At 42.6% G+C, this 25,356-nt stretch overlaps 2 protein-coding genes across 9 annotated transcripts in view; one reads left to right on the top strand and one right to left on the bottom strand.

The window, feature by feature from the left end:
• The window catches only part of LOC147702323 (uncharacterized), a 50,471-nt gene extending 31,780 nt beyond the window's left edge, over positions 1 to 18,691 (top strand). The window contains exons 2-3 of the mRNA XM_086928396.1: positions 10,566 to 12,357; positions 17,998 to 18,691. Coding sequence (XP_086784522.1) covers positions 10,566 to 12,357; positions 17,998 to 18,591 — 2,386 coding nt within the window. The 3' untranslated portion in view covers positions 18,592 to 18,691. The remainder of the gene's footprint in view (positions 1 to 10,565; positions 12,358 to 17,997) is intronic.
• Positions 1 to 25,356, bottom strand: part of ARSG (arylsulfatase G) — a 2,325,381-nt gene that overhangs the window by 400,275 nt on the left and 1,899,750 nt on the right. The window lies entirely within an intron of this gene.

Genomic DNA, 25,356 nt, shown 5'->3' with positions numbered 1-25,356 from the left:
TGGCAAACTGCTGGATGGATGACCAACACTCAATAAAGGTCAACTGATTGCCCAATAAGAAGACATATTCTGGGCCTAGTGGCCCCATCTCCACTACATTTAACCTGGCTACATTCAATGAGCCAACCACCTATGCCAGTACAGAAGAGAGACAAGCTTGGCAGTGCTAGTTGACAGTGACTGTCACATGCTAGGTCAGTGCGGTTAGCAAACAGGAGTTCCATCACTTATGACCACTTCCAGGAATGTTCGGCCCACTTGACCCTCTTGCCAGACTCACATTGGTGCTTGCAGTAGTCACCTCCTCACTGAACCACAGCAAAGCTATTTACAAAGGGATCTCAAAATGATCTTTCCAAATAGACCTGAGTAAGGAAGTCATGCTCCTAAATCAACCTGAGCTATTGAAACCATAATGTACGAACCCTCAAATAAATTACCTTGGCTCCATATCAAAGAAAAATCACACCTATGCCAAAAGGCAATGTATGGCTGCATGCCTACATGTCTCCAAGATATTCCGATAGTCTTATTAACATTGCAGGAGTTTGAAATCAGCAATCTAAAAACATATTTCTGGTCAGACATTAAGATGAAAATACTGTGTGCACAGTGGCCCTCAAACAAAAACATTAGGCAGTGGGTGAGTGTGCGATGGGTGTAGGTACCGTACCTCTGTGTGCCCCGTAAACAGGTACACCAAATACCCAGCGCGGGGACATCACTGGCTAGTAGTGGGACATAGCACTGAGTGTGCCATCCACTGGATAGCCTGTCAACCATGTATCAGGCCAGTCACTGCAGACTGGTCTGGCACCATTGAGCTCCTGCCTAGATTGGCATCACGTGCACATCAGCTGTCCCCGAGTGGATCATACCATGAGGGCATCCACCCAGGGAAGCCCTGAAGGGCGCAAGATGGGTGGTAGGCTGAAGGATTGTTAGGTACATAAGGATGTTTCCTGCCCAGGTAGTGAGGAACCCACCACGTGGGGCTTCCTCTACCTTGGAATTCAGGTCTTCCAATTGGATACTCTTGGGGTGTTACCAATTCTCTTGTGTGGCCTCAGGGCTCTGAGCATCTCCGCACTGTCAATGCAGTGTGGAAGTGCCCGTGTTTTGATATTGTTGTGGTCTGGGTAGTGCCCTATAACTGTATGGGCCTGTATTATCAGGATTGCTAGGGTGGGCTTGGGGTGGACAGAGTGCCGCACCTCATTAGGGTGCTTTCTGTGTGTTTGGGGGTGGGGGGGTGAATTAGGAATTGTGAACAATGTGCATACTATTGATATCATAACAATATGAGTGGGCCTAGTCCTGCTAGTAATATTTCCAAACGTGTTTTATACCCAAAAATACCTGATGCACGTTATAATGAATGAATATGTGTGTTGAATATAAATGTTATTTAAATACATCCTGTGTGATATCTCGTTTATGAGGCTCAGTGTATATATTGCGAATGACTGCTGCCTTTGCTTTACACATTGCCTCTGAGATAAGCCTGACTGCCCGGAGCCAAGCTACCCAAGGGTGAACACAGGTTATAGAGCAAGTGTAATTGCCCGCCCTTGATGGGAGCAGTAGGTTCTGTCTGACTGGGGGCATCCCTTCAGCCAACCAGAACGTGCTGGATCCGACAGTACCCTACTGTGTTTGGTGTATCATAAATAGCAGAGCACGCCTACACTCAACTGATCATTGCCCCTGGGATTGCCATGCACCTCAGCCAGATCAAATGCCTTAGGAAGGCAAAAGTTTGATTAAACATTTATGGGACAGCATTTTTGCAGAAGTAATGAATTCAACAGGGACCCATTCTCTTAATAGGAATGATATGAGACCCATTCTCTTAATATGTCTGACACGGAACCTATGGAAATGTAGAGAGTTTCGACTTAGGTAAGATTTTTCTGTTTTATCAGATTCTTAAGGTCCACATACTTGGCCAAGCATGACTTTTCAAGATTCACTTGTGGAAAACAACCTTTACCATACAGACTTTACTTTGCATGACTCTTATACTCTTTACAACGCATATACCTTTAACCATGTATGCTTCTACCATGAATACTTCTACAGCGCAGACCTTTACAATGCACGCCTTTACCACACATTCTTTGGGTAACTATAAAGGTATGCATGCGTGAGTATGGGCAGGTTTTAGTTTTAAGATTTTAGTGAGTATTATAAAATGTTAAATATATATATATGTTTTATATATAGTTGTATATATGTTACATAAATATAAAATGTAGGTACAGGATAGAAGGGATATGTTTTAACTGCAAGACCTGAATATTAATCTGCAATCCTATCAATACATTTATTTGAAAGTCATTTTTGTGAATTATTTTAGAATTCAAAATAAAGTTTTATGGATGGAATGCAAGGTGAAATAGGGTATTGGGTGGGGAAGTGTATCGATACTCAGATATTAATTGCAATACCCGAGCATTAATTTTTATTTACATTTAAATCAAGGCAAATATTTTTTATATAATTATACAAATGAATTTAACAATATTAAAATACATTTCTAGGAATGGGATGCAAAGGATATAGGGGTATGGGCCAGGAAAGTATATCAATACTCGGGCCAGGAAAGTATATCAATACTCAAGTATTACCTGTAATATCTGAATATTGATTTTTAATTCACTTAAATACAGGATTTATCAACCTAAAATAATTTTTCTTGAAAAATATATATTTTGTAAAACAAAATAAAGCTTTAGGGATGGGATGCAAGGGATATAGGGGTAAGTGGTGTGGGCGTGTATTAAGACTCCGGTATTATTATTTTGCTTTTTTAATTATTTCTTCATATAGTTGGAGCACTAAAGATCTTACATTCCAGACCATATTCACAGCAGGTAAATAAACCAATATCTCAAATTATACGTAATAGTAAAATGCATAGTCATATATTTATCAAAAGTTACCCTTAGTCATATAGTTCACAAAAAACGATTTTCTGTCCAAATGGAACCAAAGCAGAAGATAGATTCAAAGTCACTATATCTTACATTTCATAAATAATTAGCAGCAAGTTCATAAAGTCAGATTAAATATTTCATATAGTTTGACGATCAGTTAACACCACAATGATGAAGTGCATCACGTACAACAATGCAATATGACCCAATCAACATCCCTCAAGTTGTACATGATGACAAAATGCCTAATGACAAACACTACCGTTATTACCAAGTTAGGGAAGAAAGGCAATAGATTAATAAGGAATAAGCAACAAGTTCATAAAGTGCCTAAAGTCAAACAAATACTTCAAATAGTTTAACGATCAGTTTACAACCCCAGATACCTATGATGATAAAGTGCATAAGCTACATTAATATAAAGTGCATCACTTAGAACAAGAGTGCTATATGATCTGATCAATAAGTAACTCATGTTATACATGATGACAAAAATGTCTAATCACATTCATTACCATTTTAACCAAGTTAGCGAAAAAAGGCAGTAGATTCAATTCCCTATATCTTATATTTCATATGATGTTAGCAGCAACTTTCTATAATAAAGTACATAGTCATCAAAAAAATAATTACTGAATAGACAACAAGAGACTTGACGCCCCCAAACGTTTCTTTCTTTTTTATCTTGGACAGTCACTTGTCACCATGCCCTGTATTCTCTATCCACTCGGATAATGGAGACAATACTAAAGCTCTGTGTTTCTGAGCCTTCCTGCCTTTACATTCGTATATGCTCTTCTCAAAGCTATACTTCGCTAGAAGCTGCATACTCCATTCTGGAAACGTTGTTGGGTCAGTACTCAGCCATGATGATGCTATACACATACAAGCCACTGCCATGGCTACAAATATAAAACATAAATGCCCTTTTCAACTACCAGCATCATCATCAATCTCAAGCAGCATCAGCTGGGAAGTGGTTGCACTCTGAGCCCCTAATACCCCATTAATAAAGGCCTCCACTGCCACAATATAAGAATTTAACCCTGGGCATGTGTAAAACATATGAACAGTATCAGCAGGAATTTCTCCACATCGTTGACATTTAGCATCAGTGTTCCTTCCCCACCTGAATAATTTATCTGGAGTATAATATAATTCAAACTCTGATTTAAAATGATGGCTCAAAAGTTAACAGTATCTCCCCTTAAACGTCTAATTAGTTCTGTAATTTCTGCTCATTAAACCCAAGCCTATTTCCCCACTTACTCCTTTGCACCTCTAGATCATCCGGCATGGTTTGAATTATTAACCCATAGATTTGCCCAACGCTGCCTCCTCCCTCAGTGATTTCTATAATGGGGATTTTGTTGTTTAAAACTTGATTCTCATTCCTTTTCTCAATAAAATCTCTAAGGGCCCCATTAGGATGTCGGGCGGATTGCCTCCCGCAGGGTGGCGGTGGCTACCGCCACCCTGGCGGAGGCAATCCGCCCGACAAGCACTCTCGTTTTCCCCTCCGCCAGATTAGGATGGCGGAGGGGACAGCAGCGGACGGAAAGACCGTCCGCCGCTTTACCGCCGCGGTTGCCTTGCGACCGCGGCGGTAATAGATTAATATGGTGGCGGTGTCCAATGGACACCGTCAGCCATATTACGATGGCACAAAGTAGAGGCCTTTCCGCGGTGGCAATGCCGCCACGGAAAGACAGGCGGAGATTGCTGCGGGGGCCCCCTGCAGGGCCCCCAGGTTGCCACCACTGTCGGGGGGCACATGGGGGGTACCTATGGTACCCCCCCACATTTGCATATGGAAAGCGGTGGGCACCCCGCGGTGCCTGCTGCTTTGCATATGCAAATGCAAAAATGCATTTTTAGCATTGTGGCGGGCGGTGCAGAGTGCACCGCCCGCCACAATGCTAAAACTACAGGATGTGCCCGCCACTGTGGCGGGCACATCTTAATTCCCCCCACGGGACCCCCGCCCTTATGGCGGGCGGTCCCGTTCTCCGATAGGGTGGCGGGCGGACAATGTCCGCCCGTCATCCTAATGGGGCCCTAAGTGTTTAAAAAAATCTCTTTAGTTAGAACATATGTCTCCTGATTTTTGCTAAATAAATATTGGTGCCCAATGCTAAAACAATCTCCAAATCTGAAAATATTACACTGATCTCATCTTTTACAGACACTATCATGAAATATGGAGGGAAAAGCAGGGGATCCTCATTCTTTAGTATATATATTACATTTTCTGCCGTCAATTCTCCACTTGACTTGCCACCATATGTTAAATGCCCCTCTCACAATCTTAAAGCTAATCTTCTTGTAACAACTATGTTCTTCGTTTCTCAAAAAGACAACACTTCACTTCAGACCCCACTGTAAGCTTGTATATAGTTGGTGTGTCAGCAGATTCTACTTTATGTTTATGTTTTATAAAGTGCATGGCTACCCGAAAGCTTCCCCGCGCTGGTGAGTACTGTGCTGAGAGTATGGCCTCTGGGACATTAACGGGGAAACAGCCATATCTTAAGTTTCTTCCTGAAGGGAAGTTCATTTTCCAGTGCTCTGAGACTGGGTGGAACTTCGGTACTATGTGTGCAAACGATCTTCCTCCCCATCTCATCCTTTTTACCCTTTTTGTACTGAAGAAATGAAGATATGAGAATCTCAGGTGTCTATTTGGAACATAAGTGGTTACCAACTCTGAGCTTTACTGAGCCCTTATTATTTATGAGCAATACAATGGGATTTAAACTTAATCCTTGCCTCAATTGGGAGCTAATGCAACTGTCTGAGGGGTTCTCTTGCGGAGACATAACTAGGAACTGTTGGAAGTGGGGGTCCTTATCCCTCACCGCTGCCACCAAATGCTGGAGGCGGGAGTCCCTGTCCCACACTGCTGTTAAAAAGGTGCGAGATCAGGACCCCTCGTTCCAACGTTAGGCTAAGTAAGGACACTGTCTGAGATAGCCCTGCTCACCCCCTTAGTAGTTTGGCACGAGCAGCCAGGCTTATCTCCAAGTACAACAAAGAAGGGCTTAGACTCACCTGCAGTAAAGCAAAGTCTGAAGATAGAGTGAACAAAAAGACTGCTAATACTGAGTCTTATTACATAATCACAATTGTATCCAAAGCCGACAAGTGTTCAATTATCAGCCGATGACTGGAATAAATCCATCATTATTTATTTAGATTTAATAAAAAAATTACTTTTAGGAAACACAACAAAACAATTACAAACCTTGTCTTTATATATACATATGTGACAGAAAAAGGGAAACCAGAACAATATTTACAAGAAACCAAACGCACTTTTTGGACATTAAACAAAAAATGGACACGTTTAAATCAAGACACAAGCGTTCTTCAAACACACTCACACTCCTTCAACTCCATAAGACATAAAAAACATATGGCACAGGACAACAGCAAAAGAATGGAAAGTGGGTCAATAGCAAAGTGCAGAGTATTATTACAGATACTGAATATCAAACAATTATGTCAGAGTACAATTATTTAAACCCAAGAGCAAACATAAGATGAAAAGCGTAAATAAGGTCGACGCGTTTCGAATCGGACCCTTTGTCCGATTCTCATCAGGACCAGATCGTCAAATCTGAGTGTGAAGACAGTTACAGTGCAGACAATGTAGAAAGTCTGCATGTGCTGTAAACGCAGGCGTGGGTCCAAGGAAGCTTGTGATGCCCGTTCAAGCTAAGAGAGCTGGTGTGCTTCGTGGGGATTGAAGTTTCTGTCACAATAGAAGTGTTGCGTGCGGCCCGGGTTCAATTTCAAAAACGGATCAGGGGCGGGAACGTTCACCGCGGGCTTTAGTGAGACTCGCCAGGATTTTTGCACGGGCCGCTTAGAGGTCCAAGAGCGACAGCATTCTAAGGCAGGAGTAGATTAGAAAGGGGGCGGCGAGAGCGGTCGCGTTCACCGCGGGCTTAAGTCAGACTCGCCAGGCGTGTTGCACGGGTCGCTCAAGAAGTCAGGAGCGCCATCAATCAGAGGCTTATCTCCAAGGCACAAGTGTACTGTATGTGCAACCACACTCACAGCAACCCAATGATGTTACCACAAATAGACTCCACATAAGTTTTTATAAATGAGTATAATCTTTTTATAAGAGGTCATATGATTTGACCACACAATACAAAATTAGGCCTGGGTGGGAAATTCCATTCCGCGGGTGGAATTTGGGTAATTTTGCGTTCCGCAGAGAACAAGGAGTTGCCAAAAAGTCCGCTATTAGCCGCTTTGCGGAATATTTGACTTTTTCACGCTTTCAAAATGCATGTTTGCGAGATATTTCCCCTCAAGCACGCAAACATCGTTGCGAACAGGAAAAAAGCATTGCGAACAGGCGGACCAAGGAATTCTGTGTGTTTGCGGAACTCTGCATGCTTGCGGAGATTTTTTACAGTTTCTCAGAGTTTTGCGCTGCGCGACTACGCAAATTCCGCCCACCCCTGTATAAAACCAACATATAATAATGGGTAGTATTCCTTCCGATGGGTTGGTAGGTTCTAATCCCAACCACGGCTTCTAACCAACAGTTAAGCTTACTTCTAACCGTTTCCAAAAGGTTAGGCAAGTCGTATTGCTAGAATCACAAACATTGCAAAAGAAAAGAAATACTGCAATGCGTAATGATATTCTCTTCTACTGTGCAACAGAGAAACAATGCAATACGTAACGCCACAGTCATGTACTTTGCTATAGAAGGAATAATGCAATGCGTATCACTATCAGTATGCCCTGTAGCAGGAAGAAACAAAGCAATGCGTCACGCTACAATCATGTACTGTGCAATGAAGAAATAATGCACTGCGCCACGTTATAATCAGATACTGTGTGCTGAAGAAATAATGCAATGCACCACGTTACAATCATTTACTCTGCAAGGGAAAAATAAAGCGCACCAAGCATGTAGTTCGTCAGGCACAATAAGGTCAGGCGTCATATGGCAGTTCAATAGTTCATTAGCAGCAATAATGCAAAGTGTAACACAACCGATTTGGGCGCTTTGTTAACAATGCCCCCAATATGGATCAATGATGACACAAAAGTACCGCTTCTCACTCCGGCCCCAGTACTACCCCTCCTTGGGCCAGCACAGGCCTAGATCTGAGCCGAAGCAACAGGCTCGTGCAGCTGACAGAAGCGAGAGGCCGAGTGTGTCCCTTCGGGCCCGCACCCCACCCCAGGTGGTGATTCACGTTACCTGGGGGGGTGCGACCCCACACTCTTCTCCTCCTTCAGCGACTTGGGCCTTGATCCAGAACTCTGTCAACGGGTACGGTGAGCTCGGGCTGGCGGATAAGCTCCTCTGGGGCTCCCGGTCTGGACCGCTGCTGTTTCACTCCGAGGGTCCAATGACGAGGCCCTCCTTCCAGAAGTCTCAGTGAACACCGAGACCAACCCTCAGCACTGTGGAGACTTACTTTGAATTCGGTGCACACACTACCCAGGCACTCCTCACCAGCTCCTCTTGTTGCACCTCGACACGCACTCTGCGTGTCCGAGACTCACCTCTATGAACAGGCGCTCTTCACCAACCCCCTGGCTGCACCACGACATGCACTTAGCGAGTCCGATACTCACTTCTTCGCTCGGTGCACACCACGACCAGGCGCTCCTCACCAACACCCTGGCTGCACCACGACACGCACCCTGCGGGTCCGAGTCTCACCTTGTCTCCCTATGCACACAATGTCCAGGCGCTCCTCACCAACGCCTTGGCTTGCACCATGACATGCACCCTGCGTGTCCGAGACTCAGCTTACTCCTGCATGCCCACGATCACAAGGCACAACTTCTGAGGGTCTCAAGCTGCAAAAGCACGCGTACATCATGTTGCTTGGGACATTTCCAGAAACATTTATAGTCCTGTGTTTCCAAACAGTGAGCCATCTCACCTCAGGCCCGGGGTTCAAGACACAGCACAAAGTACAGTCTTCATCAAGCAGGGGACCCAGCGCCTCCAAGCACAGTCCCAACAGCCTCTCCCTTGGTTAGAACAGCAAACTGTAGACCAGCCCCAAATCACGAAGCGAGGATTGGTCTTTCCACAGTAGTCTCTTCAGTTGCTCTTTCTTTAGCAGAGGCTCCTATTGACCACATAATGGGTCCAAGTCTTTTCAGTCTCAATCCATTTCTGTTTCATTTCAACGTTCAGGAGGTTCAGCTCTCATAGTTATATCCCTTAATGTCTTTGAAGATTGTTTGTGCTCAGGGGTCCCTGACCCCTCCTTAAATCAGTTCTGGGTATCTCCCTCCCAGTGTCACCTTTCTCCCTTTGATACTGGGGGTCTCGCCCCTCAGCAGGAGATGGGTCAATTGGTTTATAGCACCAGCCCAGGCCTTTTCACCTCCTGGGCATCCCCGTTCCCCCATTCTCCAGATGCAGGGCAGCCTGGTGCCATCTCAACCCCTCCCTAGGTCAAGACCTCTCCCACCTCCTCTCACCTTTCAGATCCAGACTGTCAATCCGCATATAACAGAGACACACAGAAATGCTTAAAGCACAAAACTCAGCCACTTTCTAAAAGAATGGTTTCTGAACACACAGTGACAAAACCACTTTCATAGAAAAATGTGTTATGACACTGTGAGTTCATACATACGAAAATGCACCTCGCCATTATAAACTTATAGGGAACTAGGCTAACAAACACAACACCCAGCCTCCCCCATTCTTTTAGTTTTACACTGAACTTTTTTTGGAATTTGAGTTTTGGAATATTATTTTCCTTGTTGTGGAGTGCTGAAAAATTGAATGTAGGTTTTAAAAAAAATAACAATTTTTGAGTGTACGGTTTTATCTGGATTTGGATTTAACTATTTGGATTGTTGGATTTTTTAAAATATCACCATGAGTTAAAGAAAGAGGGCAACTAAGGGGAGAATGCTTATTTCATATGAAAATGATGTCAAAACAGCTGGGAAATTTCAGAGGGTATTAGTTGATGTTAGTAGTGTAAGATGTATGACTGAGTAGTCTGAAGCTCACATCAATGTAAATTGATGGATCTGTGCAATAGTCTTTTAGACATCTCTTTCCTTTTTGGGATGTACAAGGATTCAGACTACCTGACAGTGACTGCACCATTTTAATTTCCTGGAAACTTTGTTCTTTCTTCAAAATTTCCAGGAAATGATATAGGTTAGAGTGAGTTTTTTTTCTATGGACTTGTTGAACGAATTATGCCAACCCTACATGGAATTTTTTGATTTTGTACCTCCCTCTAAGCAGGTTGAGAAACAGTTCCACCACTCAATGGAAAACCTTGGCTTCCTTCTGTGACCTGACCTGCTTACATGGCCAATCCAAATGTCTTCAAAATAATTAAGGAGTGGAGCCAGTTTTTCTTCCTTTTGATTAAAGTAATTTGATTGTATTATTGATGTGTAGAAGACATCCACACATTCCGGAGGCACATAACACAGAGCTGCTAATTTTTTCAATTCAAATTGCAGTTTACAATTTGACTTCTAATCCTCAGCTAAGGATGTTTTTTTAATTGTTTTCCAATATGCCTGGGAAAAGTGAAAATAATTTCTTGAATTTGTGTGTTAGGTTAAAGTTTAGTAATTGTGTTAATCATTTGCATTTCAAAGTCAAACATATTGTAACTCAGACCCTCAGACGGCAATTCTGGTAGACTCCATGCTGACGGCAGGACTAACTCAGATGGTAAGGGGTTCCACACATATAAAGGGACATACGCTAGATGGGATTTTTACAAATAACCCTGACCTGAAGTTTAGCCATGCGGAGCCTTTAGCATGGACAGATCATTCAGCAGTCCTTTTTAAAATTCAACCGTCTGAGTCAGTTAGAGCAAGGAAGGAAAGGAAACCTGCCAAGCTCTATATGCCATGGAGGGAATTGGATGGGAAAGCATTGGAGGAACGTCTGGCAGCCTCTACCTTTACCCCATCGGTTGATGTAAACGAAGCTATGGAGAGATACACCATCTGGATAAAAGATGCATGCACATCTCTAATTAAGCCCAAACTATCTCGTCCAACACGCACAATACCATCTGCCCCTTGGTTCACCTTGGAATTAAGAGATTACAAAGTATCTTTTAAAAAACTCGAACGCCAATGGCGTACTGAATATTCACAGGCAGATAAACAAAAACTCAAATCAAGCCAAAAGATATACAAAGAAATGATCAAAAAAGCAAAAATTGAATATTTCTCTGCTAGAATTGAGGGAGCTAAAAACTCCTCCAAAGAACTTTTCCAGACGGTGACCACTTTGTCCACTCCAAATTCTGTCACTGTCCCTCCCAGTCTGGAGCTCTGCGAGACCCTCGCCAAGTACTTTTTAAATAAAGTGGAGCAAATCTTCGCAGCCCTTGAACCTCATGTGGGGCTCACTCTTACCGAGGGAGCACATACGACTACGCCAACAAATCCACATAGTTTGGAATTCAGGGAATTCGGGCCAGTTACAACAGAAGTAGTAAAGAAACTACTACTGAGAACCAAATCTGGCTCCCCCCGGGATCCCTGCCCAGTCTCAGTGGCTCATCTGGCAGCCGCCCCTATATCTGTCTTGCTAGCAGATTTGTTCAATAAAATGTTCAAAGAGGGAGCATATCCACTATGTTGGAAACAAGTTTCAATAGCTCCTCTGCTGAAAAAATCTAATCTAGACATTTATGACCCTAGTAGCTATCGACCCATATCTAGACTCCCTCTACCGGCCAAGCTTATTGAAAGGATCATGAACGTTCAGCTCTGTGACTTCCTCCGATCCTCTGGGGGCTTGGACCCTGCTCAACATGGGTTTAGGGAAGGTCACAGCACCGAGTCCGCCCTCATTAAATCCACTGAGGAAATCAGGAAGGTGATGGATGCTGGAGGACGGGCAGTCCTGGTGCTCCTGGACCTATCCGCAGCCTTTGATACGGTCCACCATGACATTCTATTGGACCGTCTTGAGGGCTGCGGAATCCAAGGAGTCGCATTGACCATGCTGAAATCCTTTCTAGCAGACAGGATACAAGTGGTGGCCATGGGAGATTTTGAATCGAGCCCTTTTACCCTTCCAGGAGGGGTTCCTCAGGGCTCCTCCCTGAGCCCTACCCTATTTAATGTTTATGTTACCTCCCTCGCCCCGGTGATTCGTTCTTTTGGCTTCGAATTAACATCGTATGCAGATGATACTCAAATTGTGGTATCTCTGCTCCCGGGGCGAGAGGAAGGAATTGCGGCCAGATTCCAGGATTGCATGATGGCAGTAAGTTCATGGATGGCTAAGAACTGCCTTAAATTGAATTCCTCTAAAACTGAGGTTCTTCTCTTTGGAAATGTGACCAATCTCTGGACCCCTGACTGGTGGCCTCACGAAATGGGAGCCCTACCCATTCCAGCCACTACAGTAAAAAACCTGGGGGTAATTATTGACTTGAAAAAATACAGTGGGAGGGTCAAGAAGGGCATTTTTAACGACCAGGGCAACTTAGGCCCTTATATCAACTAGAAAAACAGCAAGAAAGTAGCCTGGTCCCAAATCAATGCTTGTGTGCCATGTAGAGCCTAGAACCTAGAATCCATTAGTGACACTTGAGTGAAAACACTGAGCTAGAAAAAGTCCCATCAGCCCACCCATTTGGTGGAGTATCGTCATGTGGGAGATGTATCATGAATCCAGATCTTAGTCAAGGCATCCAATGTTGATGCAAAAGATGGATTCTGTAGATATAGTCTTAGCCCACAGTGTTTCACTGGTGATGCCAATGGAGTGCAGTGCAGGTGAAAAAAAGTGAAAGTGAATATAAAATTGACTCAAAGAACCAAAATTGAATTTATTAGGTATGGTGCTAGGGTCAAGATTAAAACAACAGAGCCCAATAGTTTTAAATAATAACTATATCCGGGCGTGATGTGGTGGGGTCGACATGTTTCAGCTAGATGGACAATTGGTCCTAGCTTTCTTCAGGACCTAGTGAATACTGCGACTGCAAATGAAAAGTGAATTACAAAGAATAATGAGCTTGTACACTTGTAATGGATAAATCCTACCAGTCACTCTGAGCCCAGATGTATACTAGTGGTAATCCAATCATGCGGTCTTTCCTAAAACAAAAAGAAAGAGTGTACAACTCTATCAGAGGTGTATAATGGTATCTAGGGTACAACAGACAAGACAGGCACACAAACAAAACAGAGGAGAAACTCTCCTCAGTAAGCAGTAGTCATAAGGTACTACCTGGTATACTGTGTATAAATCACAAGACATTCAAAGATATATTAACTCACCCAGCTTTTTGTGGGATTAAGCCTCACCTCACCCGGCACCCACTCGGGAAGAAGGAGGCCCCGCTCTGTTAGAATGGAAATAAAAGATGTACCTCAGAAAAATATCAAAGGTACTAGGGTCCATGTGGTCACCTACTTCCAGTATTTAACTAACAAAATCTAGTTGTAAAAAGAAGGAGACTCAACCTTATTAGAACACATGACATACACTATGCAGGGTAAGTCACAAGGGAGAAGCCAAAACTAAATAGCTGTATAGAAAGTATGGCTTAAAAGCATGACAATAAGATGAAAGAGATGTCAAATCAAACAGTATATATTTACAGGTCCTTAAACCTAGACTAGGGGTCATAGCAAAGAGCATCCTACCTCTCCGTCGGTACCTCAGCTCCTACGTCCGAGTGGAAGTGGAGGTAACTGACCCAGAAGCTAACGTGACCTTTTATACCTAATCAAATTGGTTAATCGCCTGCAGCTGTCGGAAGAACCCTTGTTTTGCTGCTAGGCTGCGGGGTCTTGATGTTACAAACACGCTCGCGCCGCCTGTCAATACTAATTTAAAACGCATGCGCAGTACACGCGAAGCGTTCTATATTGAGAAACGCTCGCGTCATAATGAGTGTAATGTCTGCTGCTCATGCGCGCTGCGAGCCATTCCTTTAGCGCGATCTGCGCAGACTCACTTTCAGTATCAGTGCTCTGTCGGCGGACTCCGTGTCTGCCTTCATGCAAATGCCGTGCTGTCTACTCATGCGCGCTAAGTGTATAGCGCTTGCATACGAGACGCGCTAGGCTGTGTTGCAATATGATATTACTGAAGCGCGCTTTGGACATATGTGGCGAGTATAGAGCTGCGCAAAAACATTGGAGCTACCCTTGTGTGGTAATGTTAGTAGCCGTTTATTAAGATGTTCGTTGTGAAATAAATTAAGACACTATAAAGGCAGGTATATGTGCCTACACTGCCTAACAGATGTTCATATATTTAAGGTGGAGCGTCTATTTGTGCAGTCATGTTCAAATAGACGGGATAGTATGCCCAAGGCGTGTTAGCACTGTGATCAGGGGGCTATATGTTTATAATATCAAGGTGATATGTAAGATACAGAGCGATGTGTAATGGGCCTGAGAAAGGGATTTATTCTTTCTCTAAAGGACGCAATGGGTGTGAAGGATACCATTCTGTTTTTAGATGCAAATCTCAGAGTCACCTAGTCACATGACTACGTATCAAAGGACCTCCTGATAACTCATAATGATGTCCATGGTATTTCATCATTGAGTCCTTGGATATGGCTTTTGAAAAGGAAAATCCACTTCTGTTCCTTTCTGAATAGAAATTTCGACACATCGCTAATGTGAGAAGGGATGTAGGGCTGTTCTAAAATAACCCATTTCATGTCATCAGCTGCATGTTTAGAATCCAGGAAATGATTAGTGAGTTTGGTTGCTTGTTTGCGACACCTGATGGTACTTTTGTGTTCCCCGATTCTCAGTTTGATTTTTCTAGTAGTGTAGCCGATATATCTCAAAGAACAGGGGCATGTGATCATGTAGATGACGTTGTCGGTGTTACAATTTGTATGTTCTTAAGGACCCAAGTCCTACCTGTCCCGATGTCGACTGTGTTGGTTTTGGTTGTCTGAGGGCACACACTGCATGAACCACATGGGTAGTGGCCAGAGACTGGTGGAAGACCCCATAAGGTAGCCGAACTTTCAATGTTATGTGTCCGAGGTCTAGTATGGACCAAGGAGTCTCGCAAACTTGGTGCCCTTTTGAATGCAAACAGAGGGAGGGGAATGTTGGCATCAGTGGTGTTAAGAATCCCCCAGTGCTTTCGAACCGTCTTCTGAACATTGGTTGACAAAGCATTGAATGTGCTAACAAAAGTGAGTCGTTCCATTGGTGGTTTTGGTGGACGTCTTTCAATCAATGACTCACGATTATTATTAGATGCACGTTTCCATGCTCTTCTTATAAGGTGTTTAGGGTACTGACGTTCCTGAAGTTGGGTAGCCAGGGCGGTGGCATGTTTATCAAACAGATTTCTAGATGAACAATTCCTCCTAACTCGGAGGAATTGGCCTACCGGGAGATTCTCCCTTTTGGAACCGCTTTCCACCTTTGTGGACTTTTTTCTTAGACCTTTGGTCAAGAAAATGCCGACCTATCTAGAGGCCAACATTCCCCTCCCTCTGTTTGCATTCAAAAGGGCACCAAGTTTGCGAGACTCCTTGGTCCATACTAGACCTCGGACACATAACATTGAAAGTTCGGCTACCTTATGGGGTCTTCCACCAGTCTCTGGCCACTACCCATGTGGTTCATGCAGTGTGTGCCCTCAGACAACCAAAACCAACACAGTCGACATCGGGACAGGTAGGACTTGGGTCCTTAAGAAACATACAAATTGTAACACCGACAACGTCATCTACATGATCACATGCCCCTGTTCTTTGAGATATATCGGCTACACTACTAGAAAAATCAAACTGAGAATCGGGGAACACAAAAGTACCATCAGGTGTCGCAAACAAGCAACCAAACTCACTAATCATTTCCTGGATTCTAAACATGCAGCTGATGACATGAAATGGGTTATTTTAGAACAGCCCTACATCCCTTCTCACATTAGCGATGTGTCGAAATTTCTATTCAGAAAGGAACAGAAGTGGATTTTCCTTTTCAAAAGCCATATCCAAGGACTCAATGATGAAATACCATGGACATCATTATGAGTTATCAGGAGGTCCTTTGATACGTAGTCATGTGACTAGGTGACTCTGAGATTTGCATCTAAAAACAGAATGGTATCCTTCACACCCATTGCGTCCTTTAGAGAAAGAATAAATCCCTTTCTCAGGCCCATTACACATCGCTCTGTATCTTACATATCACCTTGATATTATAAACATATAGCCCCCTGATCACAGTGCTAACACGCCTTGGGCATACTATCCCGTCTATTTGAACATGACTGCACAAATAGACGCTCCACCTTAAATATATGAACATCTGTTAGGCAGTGTAGGCACATATACCTGCCTTTATAGTGTCTTAATTTATTTCACAACGAACATCTTAATAAACGGCTATTAACATTACCACACAAGGGTAGCTCCAATGTTTTTGCGCAGCTCCATACTCGCCACATATGTCCAAAGCGCGCTTCAGTAATATCATATTGCAACACAGCCTAGCGCGTCTCGTATGCAAGCGCTATACACTTAGCGCGCATGAGTAGACAGCACGGCATTTGCATGAAGGCAGACACGGAGTCCGCCGACAGAGCACTGATACTGAAAGTGAGTCTGCGCAGATCGCGCTAAAGGAATGGCTCGCAGCGCGCATGAGCAGCAGACATTACACTCATTATGACGCGAGCGTTTCTCAATATAGAACGCTTCGCGTGTACTGCGCATGCGTTTTAAATTAGTATTGACAGGCGGCGCGAGCGTGTTTGTAACATCAAGACCCCGCAGCCTAGCAGCAAAACAAGGGTTCTTCCGACAGCTGCAGGCAATTAACCAATTTGATTAGGTATAAAAGGTCACGTTAGCTTCTGGGTCAGTTACCTCCACTTCCACTCGGACGTAGGAGCTGAGGTACCGACGGAGAGGTAGGATGCTCTTTGCTATGACCCCTAGTCTAGGTTTAAGGACCTGTAAATATATACTGTTTGATTTGACATCTCTTTCATCTTATTGTCATGCTTTTAAGCCATACTTTCTATACAGCTATTTAGTTTTGGCTTCTCCCTTGTGACTTACCCTGCATAGTGTATGTCATGTGTTCTAATAAGGTTGAGTCTCCTTCTTTTTACAACTAGATTTTGTTAGTTAAATACTGGAAGTAGGTGACCACATGGACCCTAGTACCTTTGATATTTTTCTGAGGTACATCTTTTATTTCCATTCTAACAGAGCGGGGCCTCCTTCTTCCCGAGTGGGTGCCGGGTGAGGTGAGGCTTAATCCCACAAAAAGCTGGGTGAGTTAATATATCTTTGAATGTCTTGTGATTTATACACAGTATACCAGGTAGTACCTTATGACTACTGCTTACTGAGGAGAGTTTCTCCTCTGTTTTGTTTGTGTGCCTGTCTTGTCTGTTGTACCCTAGATACCATTATGCACCTCTGATAGAGTTGTACACTCTTTCTTTTTGTTTTAGGAAAGACCGCATGATTGGATTACCACTAGTATACATCTGGGCTCAGAGTGACTGGTAGGATTTATCCATTACAAGTGTACAAGCTCATTATTCTTTGTAATTCACTTTTCATTTGCAGTCGCAGTATTCACTAGGTCCTGAAGAAAGCTAGGACCAATTGTCCATCTAGCTGAAACATGTCGACCCCACCACATCACGCCCGGATATAGTTATTATTTAAAACTATTGGGCTCTGTTGTTTTAATCTTGACCCTAGCACCATACCTAATAAATTCAATTTTGGTTCTTTGAGTCAATTTTATATTCACTTTCACTTTTTTTCACCTGCACTGCACTCCATTGGCATCACCAGTGAAACACTGTGGGCTAAGACTATATCTACAGAATCCATCTTTTGCATCAACATTGGATGCCTTGACTAAGATCTGGATTCATGATACATCTCCCACATGACGATACTCCACCAAATGGGTGGGCTGATGGGACTTTTTCTAGCTCAGTGTTTTCACTCAAGTGTCACTAATGGATTCTAGGTTCTAGGCTCTACATGGCACACAAGCATTGATTTGGGACCAGGCTACTTTCTTGCTGTTTTTCTAGGTAATTATTGACTCCCAACTCTCCTTTAAAGCACAGGCTAATGCCTTATCATCCTCCATTCACTGGATAATAAAAACTATTAGGAAAATCCTTCCTTTCCTCTCCAGTGATAGCAGGAAAACGGTGGTGACAGCACTTGTGCTGTCTCGCCTTGACTACTGCAATAGCATGTATCTGGAGGCCCAGCAGGGAGTTCTGAACAAATTGCAAACGCTACAAAATGCTGCTGCCCGACTGATTACTGGTCTACCTAAGTTTGCATCGGTAGCTCAGGAATTAAAAAATCTACACTGGCTTCCAATACGGAAACGTATCATGTTTAAGGCTCTTTGTATGGTATTCAAGGCAGTAAATGGAATAGGTCCATCCTTCCTTCAAGAACACCTCCCACTGTACAAACCAGGGCGACAACTAAGATCTGCTAATAAAAGCCTGGTCATGACTAACTGTATTAGGAAAGCCCGTTGGGGAGGCCGTAGCTTCTTCCACGGAGCATCTAACATCTGGAATGAATTGCCTCTCGCCCTAAAACAAAGCAATGATCTCCTGACCTTCAGGAAAAATATCAAAACATGGCTTTTTAACCTCCAGTAACTTTCTTTGCCTCTTGGAGATAATGTATCGTTTCAGCGCCAGGACACCGTCCGGTAACAGCGCGCTCAACAAATGGTAAAAATAAATAAATAAATAAATAAATAAATATTTTTACTAGGACTTTTATTTTCTCTTTTGGATTTTATTATTGCTACAAATTCAGTGCAAGTTGAGGATTGCTTATCAGGAGAATAAACCGTGTACTAATGGAATTGTAGTGGTAATGTTGGCATGAATAGTTTAAATTTGGGTGAATAGATGGGGAGTTGACTTTAAAATTCCATCCATCACCCAAATTTCACTATTCTCCAGATTTACTAAGTTATGGACTTATGGACTGAAGTTCAGGGGAGTGTTACTGTTAGAGTAGGATTGTGAAGTTATTTTATGGGAATTACTCACCTGTTTTTTCTTTGAACCATTCTCCATAAATTTGGTATTGGGGTATACTACTGGCAACGCGCATGGGGATGTTTTGGGCTACCTCTCTGAAAACTGAGCTACATGGTTCATTGGAGGAGTCTCCCAGTATTTTTATTTTCTGAATGTTTTCTATGACATCAATCTACATTGCAAATGCAGAGTGGTTATGCTCTGTCGTTCGTTCAGCAGTGTCACCAAGAGTAGCCTCTCTGACTTTTCAATGAAATTAAAAATACTCAGCACACCTCCAATGACTCCCTGGCTCATTAATTATCTCCTTCCAATAAATGTAGCCATCATACTTTACGAGCCTATTGTCACGTCTGGATTGGATGTAGCTCACTTCTTTAGAATTTTCCATGCTTCACTGATCTGATGAAAAAAAGAGAAAAAATATATAAGAGCATAATGTAATAATTAAGTTATTTGTTTTTTGTCAAGGTAATTCTGCCTGCTAAGAAAAGAAATGTAAGGCTAATTTATGAAATCATTTGAGGGGGAAAAAAATCTTAGTTATCCTTTTGAAAAAGAGAGAAAATTAAGCCTTTGTTAGAGTTGTTCTCTGTTAAAAGAAAGTTGTTAATATTGGCAATGTATATTATATTCAATATTACCTGGAGATATGATTTGTGCTCCTCTGTGGTCCAAACATTTATGGGCATTATTGCTTTAATTGGACAGGTATTCAGGCATGTTGGCATGATTGTTTGTTTTATTTAAGGTGAAAAAGAGATTGGTACAATATTTTCAGCTTTTTTTGTGTTTACTTTCAGGGAAGATCATTGAATTTGCGGTCTTTGTTCTAAGGAAAAGAAAAAGACGTAAGTACTTGGCAGAGCTAAAATAGTAATTTTTATCCTCCAGCCACTGTCCAGCACCGTCCCTGCGGTAAGTACTTGGAAGAGTTAGAATAGTCATTCTGCCCCAGACACTGTCTAGTATCTTCCCTGAGGTAAGTACTTGAGGGAGTTAGAATAGTAATTTTGCCACTCAGACACTGTCCAGTACCCAATTTGAGTAGGCCATTTGTTTTAATTTAATTGAATATTGATATCATTGTTTTTGTTTTAAAAAAAGACTGAATTTTAACTTATTTTGTTTTAATAGTCAAAACTGTGGGTTGGTGATAACCCTGACAATGTCTGAAAAATTAAAAACATTTATGTATAATTATTTGTTTAAGTGATATCATTAGTAATTGTATAGGGAATACATGTTAAAATGTTGCTGCTAGGCCTCCCCCACCCCTTGCGCTAAGCCTGCACTTTGGCCATTTGGGGAAGTTTGCACTTAGGCCTCCATAACCTTCTGTCCACATAAGGTATCCAAGCCATGTTCGTGTCTTTTTTTCCAACATCCTGGAGATTCTAAAGGGACCCAGGGTTTGCGGATTCCTTTGGAGAGGACTGAGAAATTAGTCAAAATACAGCTAAATTTGTTTTTTGGGGGAAAAATAGGAAATAAGCGCTGCAGAAGAAAGTGTATGGTTATTTTTCCTGAAAATGGCAGAGATGAAGAATTTTTAGTGCCAAAATGTCCATGTTCCCAGCTTTCAGGAACAGGCAGACTTGAATCAGCAAATCAAATTTGTCAACACAGTTTTGGCATTTTACTGGAACATAGCCCATTTTTCCTTTGTTGTGCCCCAAAACATCCATCCACCCCACATTCCCTCAAGTCTTCCAATAAAAATGGTACCTTACTTGTGTGGGTTGGCCTACTACCTGCGACGGGAAACGGCCCAAAAAGCAATATGGGCACATCACATTTTTACACCAAAAACTGAGCTGTCTTATCCAATGTGGCTAGCTCTAAATTTTGGACCCTAGCTCAGCCGGCACATTTGGAAACCTAGCCAACCTGTACCTTTTTTAAAACTAGATACCTAGAGTTATACAGGGTAGGCTGACTTGCCTGGCTGTCCCATGTGTGTTTTACCCAGAATGGCTTGCAAAACTCAAACTTTGACTAAACAAAACACATTTTCTCACATTTTTGTGATGGAAAGTTGTGGAATCTATGGGGAGCTACAAACTTCCATCCACGCGGAATTCCCCTAAGTCTCCCGATGAAAATGGTACCTCATTTATGTGGATAGGTCTAGAAAATGGCCCAAAATGCAACATGGGCGCATAACATTTTTCCACCAAAAACAGAGCCTTTTTCCCCAATGTGGGTAGCTCTAGATTGTGGACCCTAGCTCAGTCGACCCACAGGGAAACCTTGTTACCTATATATTTCTGATACCTAAACACTTGGGTTATCCAGGGTGGAATCACCTCCTAGCATCCACGGTTCCCCTTGGTCTTCCAATAAAATTGATACCTTGCTTATGTGGGTGGGACAAGTGCCTGTGGCAGGGAAGGGCCTAAAATATGGCCAAAGTACAAGCCCCCTGAAAAAGGGGATCAACCCTTGCCCAAAGAGCCGCTCCCCAACTTGTCCAAATCAATTATTCCTTGGTGGCTAGTGGCTTCTGCCCCCTTGGCTATTCTGCCCCCAAGCGGCAGAAACGGCCAAAATACATGTCCCTTATAAAGGGGAGCAACCCTTCTCAAGGAGCCGCTCCCCAAAATGGCCAAAACAACAATTCCCTGGTAGACTAGATGCTTATGCCCCCCTTGTGGTCAGATCGGCCTAACAATATGGCCGATCTGCCTCTAAGGGAGGGCAGAATCTGCCAAAGTATATAGCCTCTCAAGGTGAGCGCTCTTGCCCAAGGGGCCGCTCCCCAAAACAATTTCACAGGCAACCTAAAAATCCCTGGCGGCCTAGTTTGCATTCCTGCTGCACAATCGCTGCTTTCCTTTCCGTCGATGTCTCTTTGCACTCACCCCTTACCCCCCCAGAGGAGAACTTACCTCCTCCTTCTACGAGTGCTGGATGCAATAGGCTCCCGGTGCATCCCTGGCATCTTCTAATGACGGTGGTGCCCTGTGCGAGATTATGCCATCAGATGTCATGGGGAGGTTTGGGGTGGCAGCGGAAGCTGCCATCCCTGGTGAAGGGTGTCAAAAAGGGGCGACCCACAGAGGAAGCGCCAGCATTACCCCCATAGGAATGCGCAGGGATGGAACGGTTCTGTCCTCAACACAGAAGGGGTTAAGATCATACTTACTTGTTTAACTAGATGGCAGTGTTTGAAAATGGCTGTGCTTCACTCTCCTGGTCTCCATGGTGCATGTGGTCATGTCAGAAGGCATTGTACCACTGAAGACAAAATGTTGGACAACGGTTTTTATGTTTTTAGAGGGTATTATATAATTCAAATAAAATAAGTGTTGAAAAGTTCATTTTCTTGTGAATTAAATCGCAACTAAAAGGTATATTTATTTTATCTGTGAGAAAGAATGTGTTTTTGACCTTCTTCCCTGTGACAGCCATCTTAGTTGGAGACAAGGATCTCTACATATGTAGAAATGAAAGAAAGACTGATGTTTATATGCTTAAACTGTTAAAACACTCTATAAATTGTCTGTACAATGTTGTCATTGCCTCTGGGCCTGGGGATACATCCATGGAGCACATGGTGTGCCCCCCTGTGTGCCTTTGACCTTCCCATTACGATGCCTTTTTGAAAGGCACCGCCATGGGAACGCCAAAGAACCGCATGCCAGACTACAAAAATACTGTGGCAGTGCAGGAGTGGGGTGGCAGTGTGGTGTTCCGCTCCCGCACCGCCAAAGTCATAATCAGGCCCTAAGCCTAAAGGTCTTCAAGCAGGCTCAGTAAGATGGTAAAAAGAAGCTGGTTCAGGGAGCCTCTCGTAGAGGATCCCTAGTAGATACCTGGCTGAACCCATTACAATTCTGATGCTGCTCATCTGTGTGGTGAGTGTTGCATATAATTAAACAGTTAACTGCAGGGTAATGGCTTGCAAGACACTGTTGCATAGCGCTCATGGGTGCAACACCATTCATGCGCTCCTTTTTAACTGTACTTTGCAAATTCATAATTGCACCTTATTTAGTTTACGCCTTCAGGTATTTGATGTAGGTTTGAAGCTCGTCTTCTTATTTTTTAACAATACGAGGAACCAGTGAAACCAGTTCTCGGCTGAAGGACCCAATTGTAAAGGCCATCATTTGGACATTTGTAATAAGTTAGCCTATCTAGATAAGCCTTAAGTAGTCTACTTCAAAGTAGCATACAGAGTGATATATGCCTATGGAGTTATACTTGAAGCCCGTAAGATGATAGCTTCATAAAACCAGCTCCATTTCCTACAAAATGATCTTTTATTTTTTAATTTAGAGCCTGATTCCGAGTTGAGCAAAACGCCTCATTCCCATTAGCCGTGTTTGTGAAAACATGGTAATCTTCCAGTCTTTGCTCAGACTCACCATGACCAGATAATAGTGACAAGAAGAAGGTCTGATGAGCCTGAACCTTAATACAGCTGCAGATTCCCTTTTAAGAACCGAGGACTGTTCATATGGATGTATGGACTGATGATCAGTGACAACATAATTCAGTTATGGCCCCTCACACAGGCACAGTACATATTATTTAGCAAACATACTGCTCATGCCTCAGGGAGCACCTGATAAAATGGGGCCTGCAAAGTGCTTATCAGTGTTCCCCTTCAAACAGGCTAACAGTCCTGTTTGTGGGGATGAACTGAAGTATTTGCTTCAGTTCATCCCCACTAGCTGGACTCTTAGCCTGTCCCAACTTCTGAGAGTACTGCCCCACCAGAAGCTGAACCAGAGCAGTTCCGGTTATTATTTCTGTGACTGCAGTACTGTTTTCTCCCCATTTGCAGTGCATGCTTCTTGGAGATTCAGGTCCAATTCCTAGTGTCAGATTCCTGCCATGGAGGGGAGGAGACCCTCTAGCCTGAAGCGCCACCAGCAGAGAATGCAAGGTAAGTAAAAATGTGCACAGTATAGCTGTATGGTAGAGAAAGAGTGCGTGAGAGAGTACATACAAGTGAGTGCAAGAGGGAGTGTATGAGACAGCATGTATGTGTGAGACTGGTAAAGAGTGTGCGTGAGATTGGAAGAGCGTGTCAGCCTGAGACAGTGGGTGAACATGAGTGCATATGTGTGTGAATGGCAGTTTGACGGAGTACATGCATGTGCCAGAATACAGGAAAGTCCGAGAGTGTGTATGTGCGTGTGTAAAGAAAAATTGATAGACAGAATGCAGAACAATGTCATACATTCACCCCACTACAGAGATCTGGGCCTAAAGCCATTGTTTTTTTGCTCCCCATGCCATTCCAGTTTGAACCCAGCCATATGCAAATCAGTCTTGACCCTGATCCCTATGGGAACAGTTCAGCCCTAACGGCCAGGCAGGTCGTCGCTGGACTGGAAACGAGCATCCTGGAACCAATATCTGGTTTCAACCCTCATCAGCCAGGCTAGCTTGACTCCAGTGGCATGGAGAGCACTGGAGCACACTTTTATCCAGGTTATCCTTTTGATGCAGATATGCAAAATGGTACACAGTCAAAATATCGAGTATTAAATATCGACCTACCAGAATATCGTGTTTGAAATTTCGAAGGTGCAGAATATCGATGTCAAGAATATCGACCCTAAGGTAAGTAATATCGAAATTCTTTATATCGATGTAAGTAATATCGAAGTTAGTAATATCAATAGCATATATATTGATGTTACTAATTTCGATGACACTAATATCGATATTTGTATAATTTTTTTGTTTTTTATTATGTATGTGTTATATGTTTTACTTAAGTATTTAAAATACTTAATATTATATGTGTATTAATTATATATATTAATACATTTATTTATAAGCACATTATATGTTTTAGTACCGGAGCGGGTTGTGGGTTTATAGGGGAATAGGGTGGGAAGTAATTTAATTATGTTAAATTGATTATTAATTAGTAGGATTTATTACTAAATTGTAATTAATTGGTAACTAATTTTAATTAATTGGAAATTAATTTTAAATAATTGATTAATTGATAAATATGTTCTGTAGCGGGTTATGGGTTTATAGGGAAATAGGGTGGGAAGTAATATAACTAGGTTAAATTAATTAATAATTAGTAGTTAATATTAATTAATTTTAAATAATTGGTAATTACATTTAATTAATTGGAAAATCATTCTAATTAATTGATTAATTGATAAATATGTTCTATAGCGGGTTGTGGGTTTATAGGGGAATAGGGTGGGAAGTAATTTAAATATGTTAAAATAAAAATTAATTAGTAGTTATTAAATCATTTTAAATAATTGGTAAATAAATTGAATTAATTGGTATTCCATTTTAATTAATTGATTAATTGATATATGTTCTGTAGCGGGTTGTGGGTTTATAGGGGAATAGGGTGGGAAGTTATTTAATTATGTTTAAATA

This window comes from Lissotriton vulgaris, chromosome 7 (genome assembly GCF_964263255.1).
Source record: "Lissotriton vulgaris chromosome 7, aLisVul1.2, whole genome shotgun sequence".
Taxonomy (NCBI): Eukaryota; Metazoa; Chordata; class Amphibia; order Caudata; family Salamandridae; genus Lissotriton; species Lissotriton vulgaris.
The sequence above is the reverse complement of the archived record's forward strand: the minus strand, read 5'-3'. Positions and strand labels throughout refer to the sequence as shown.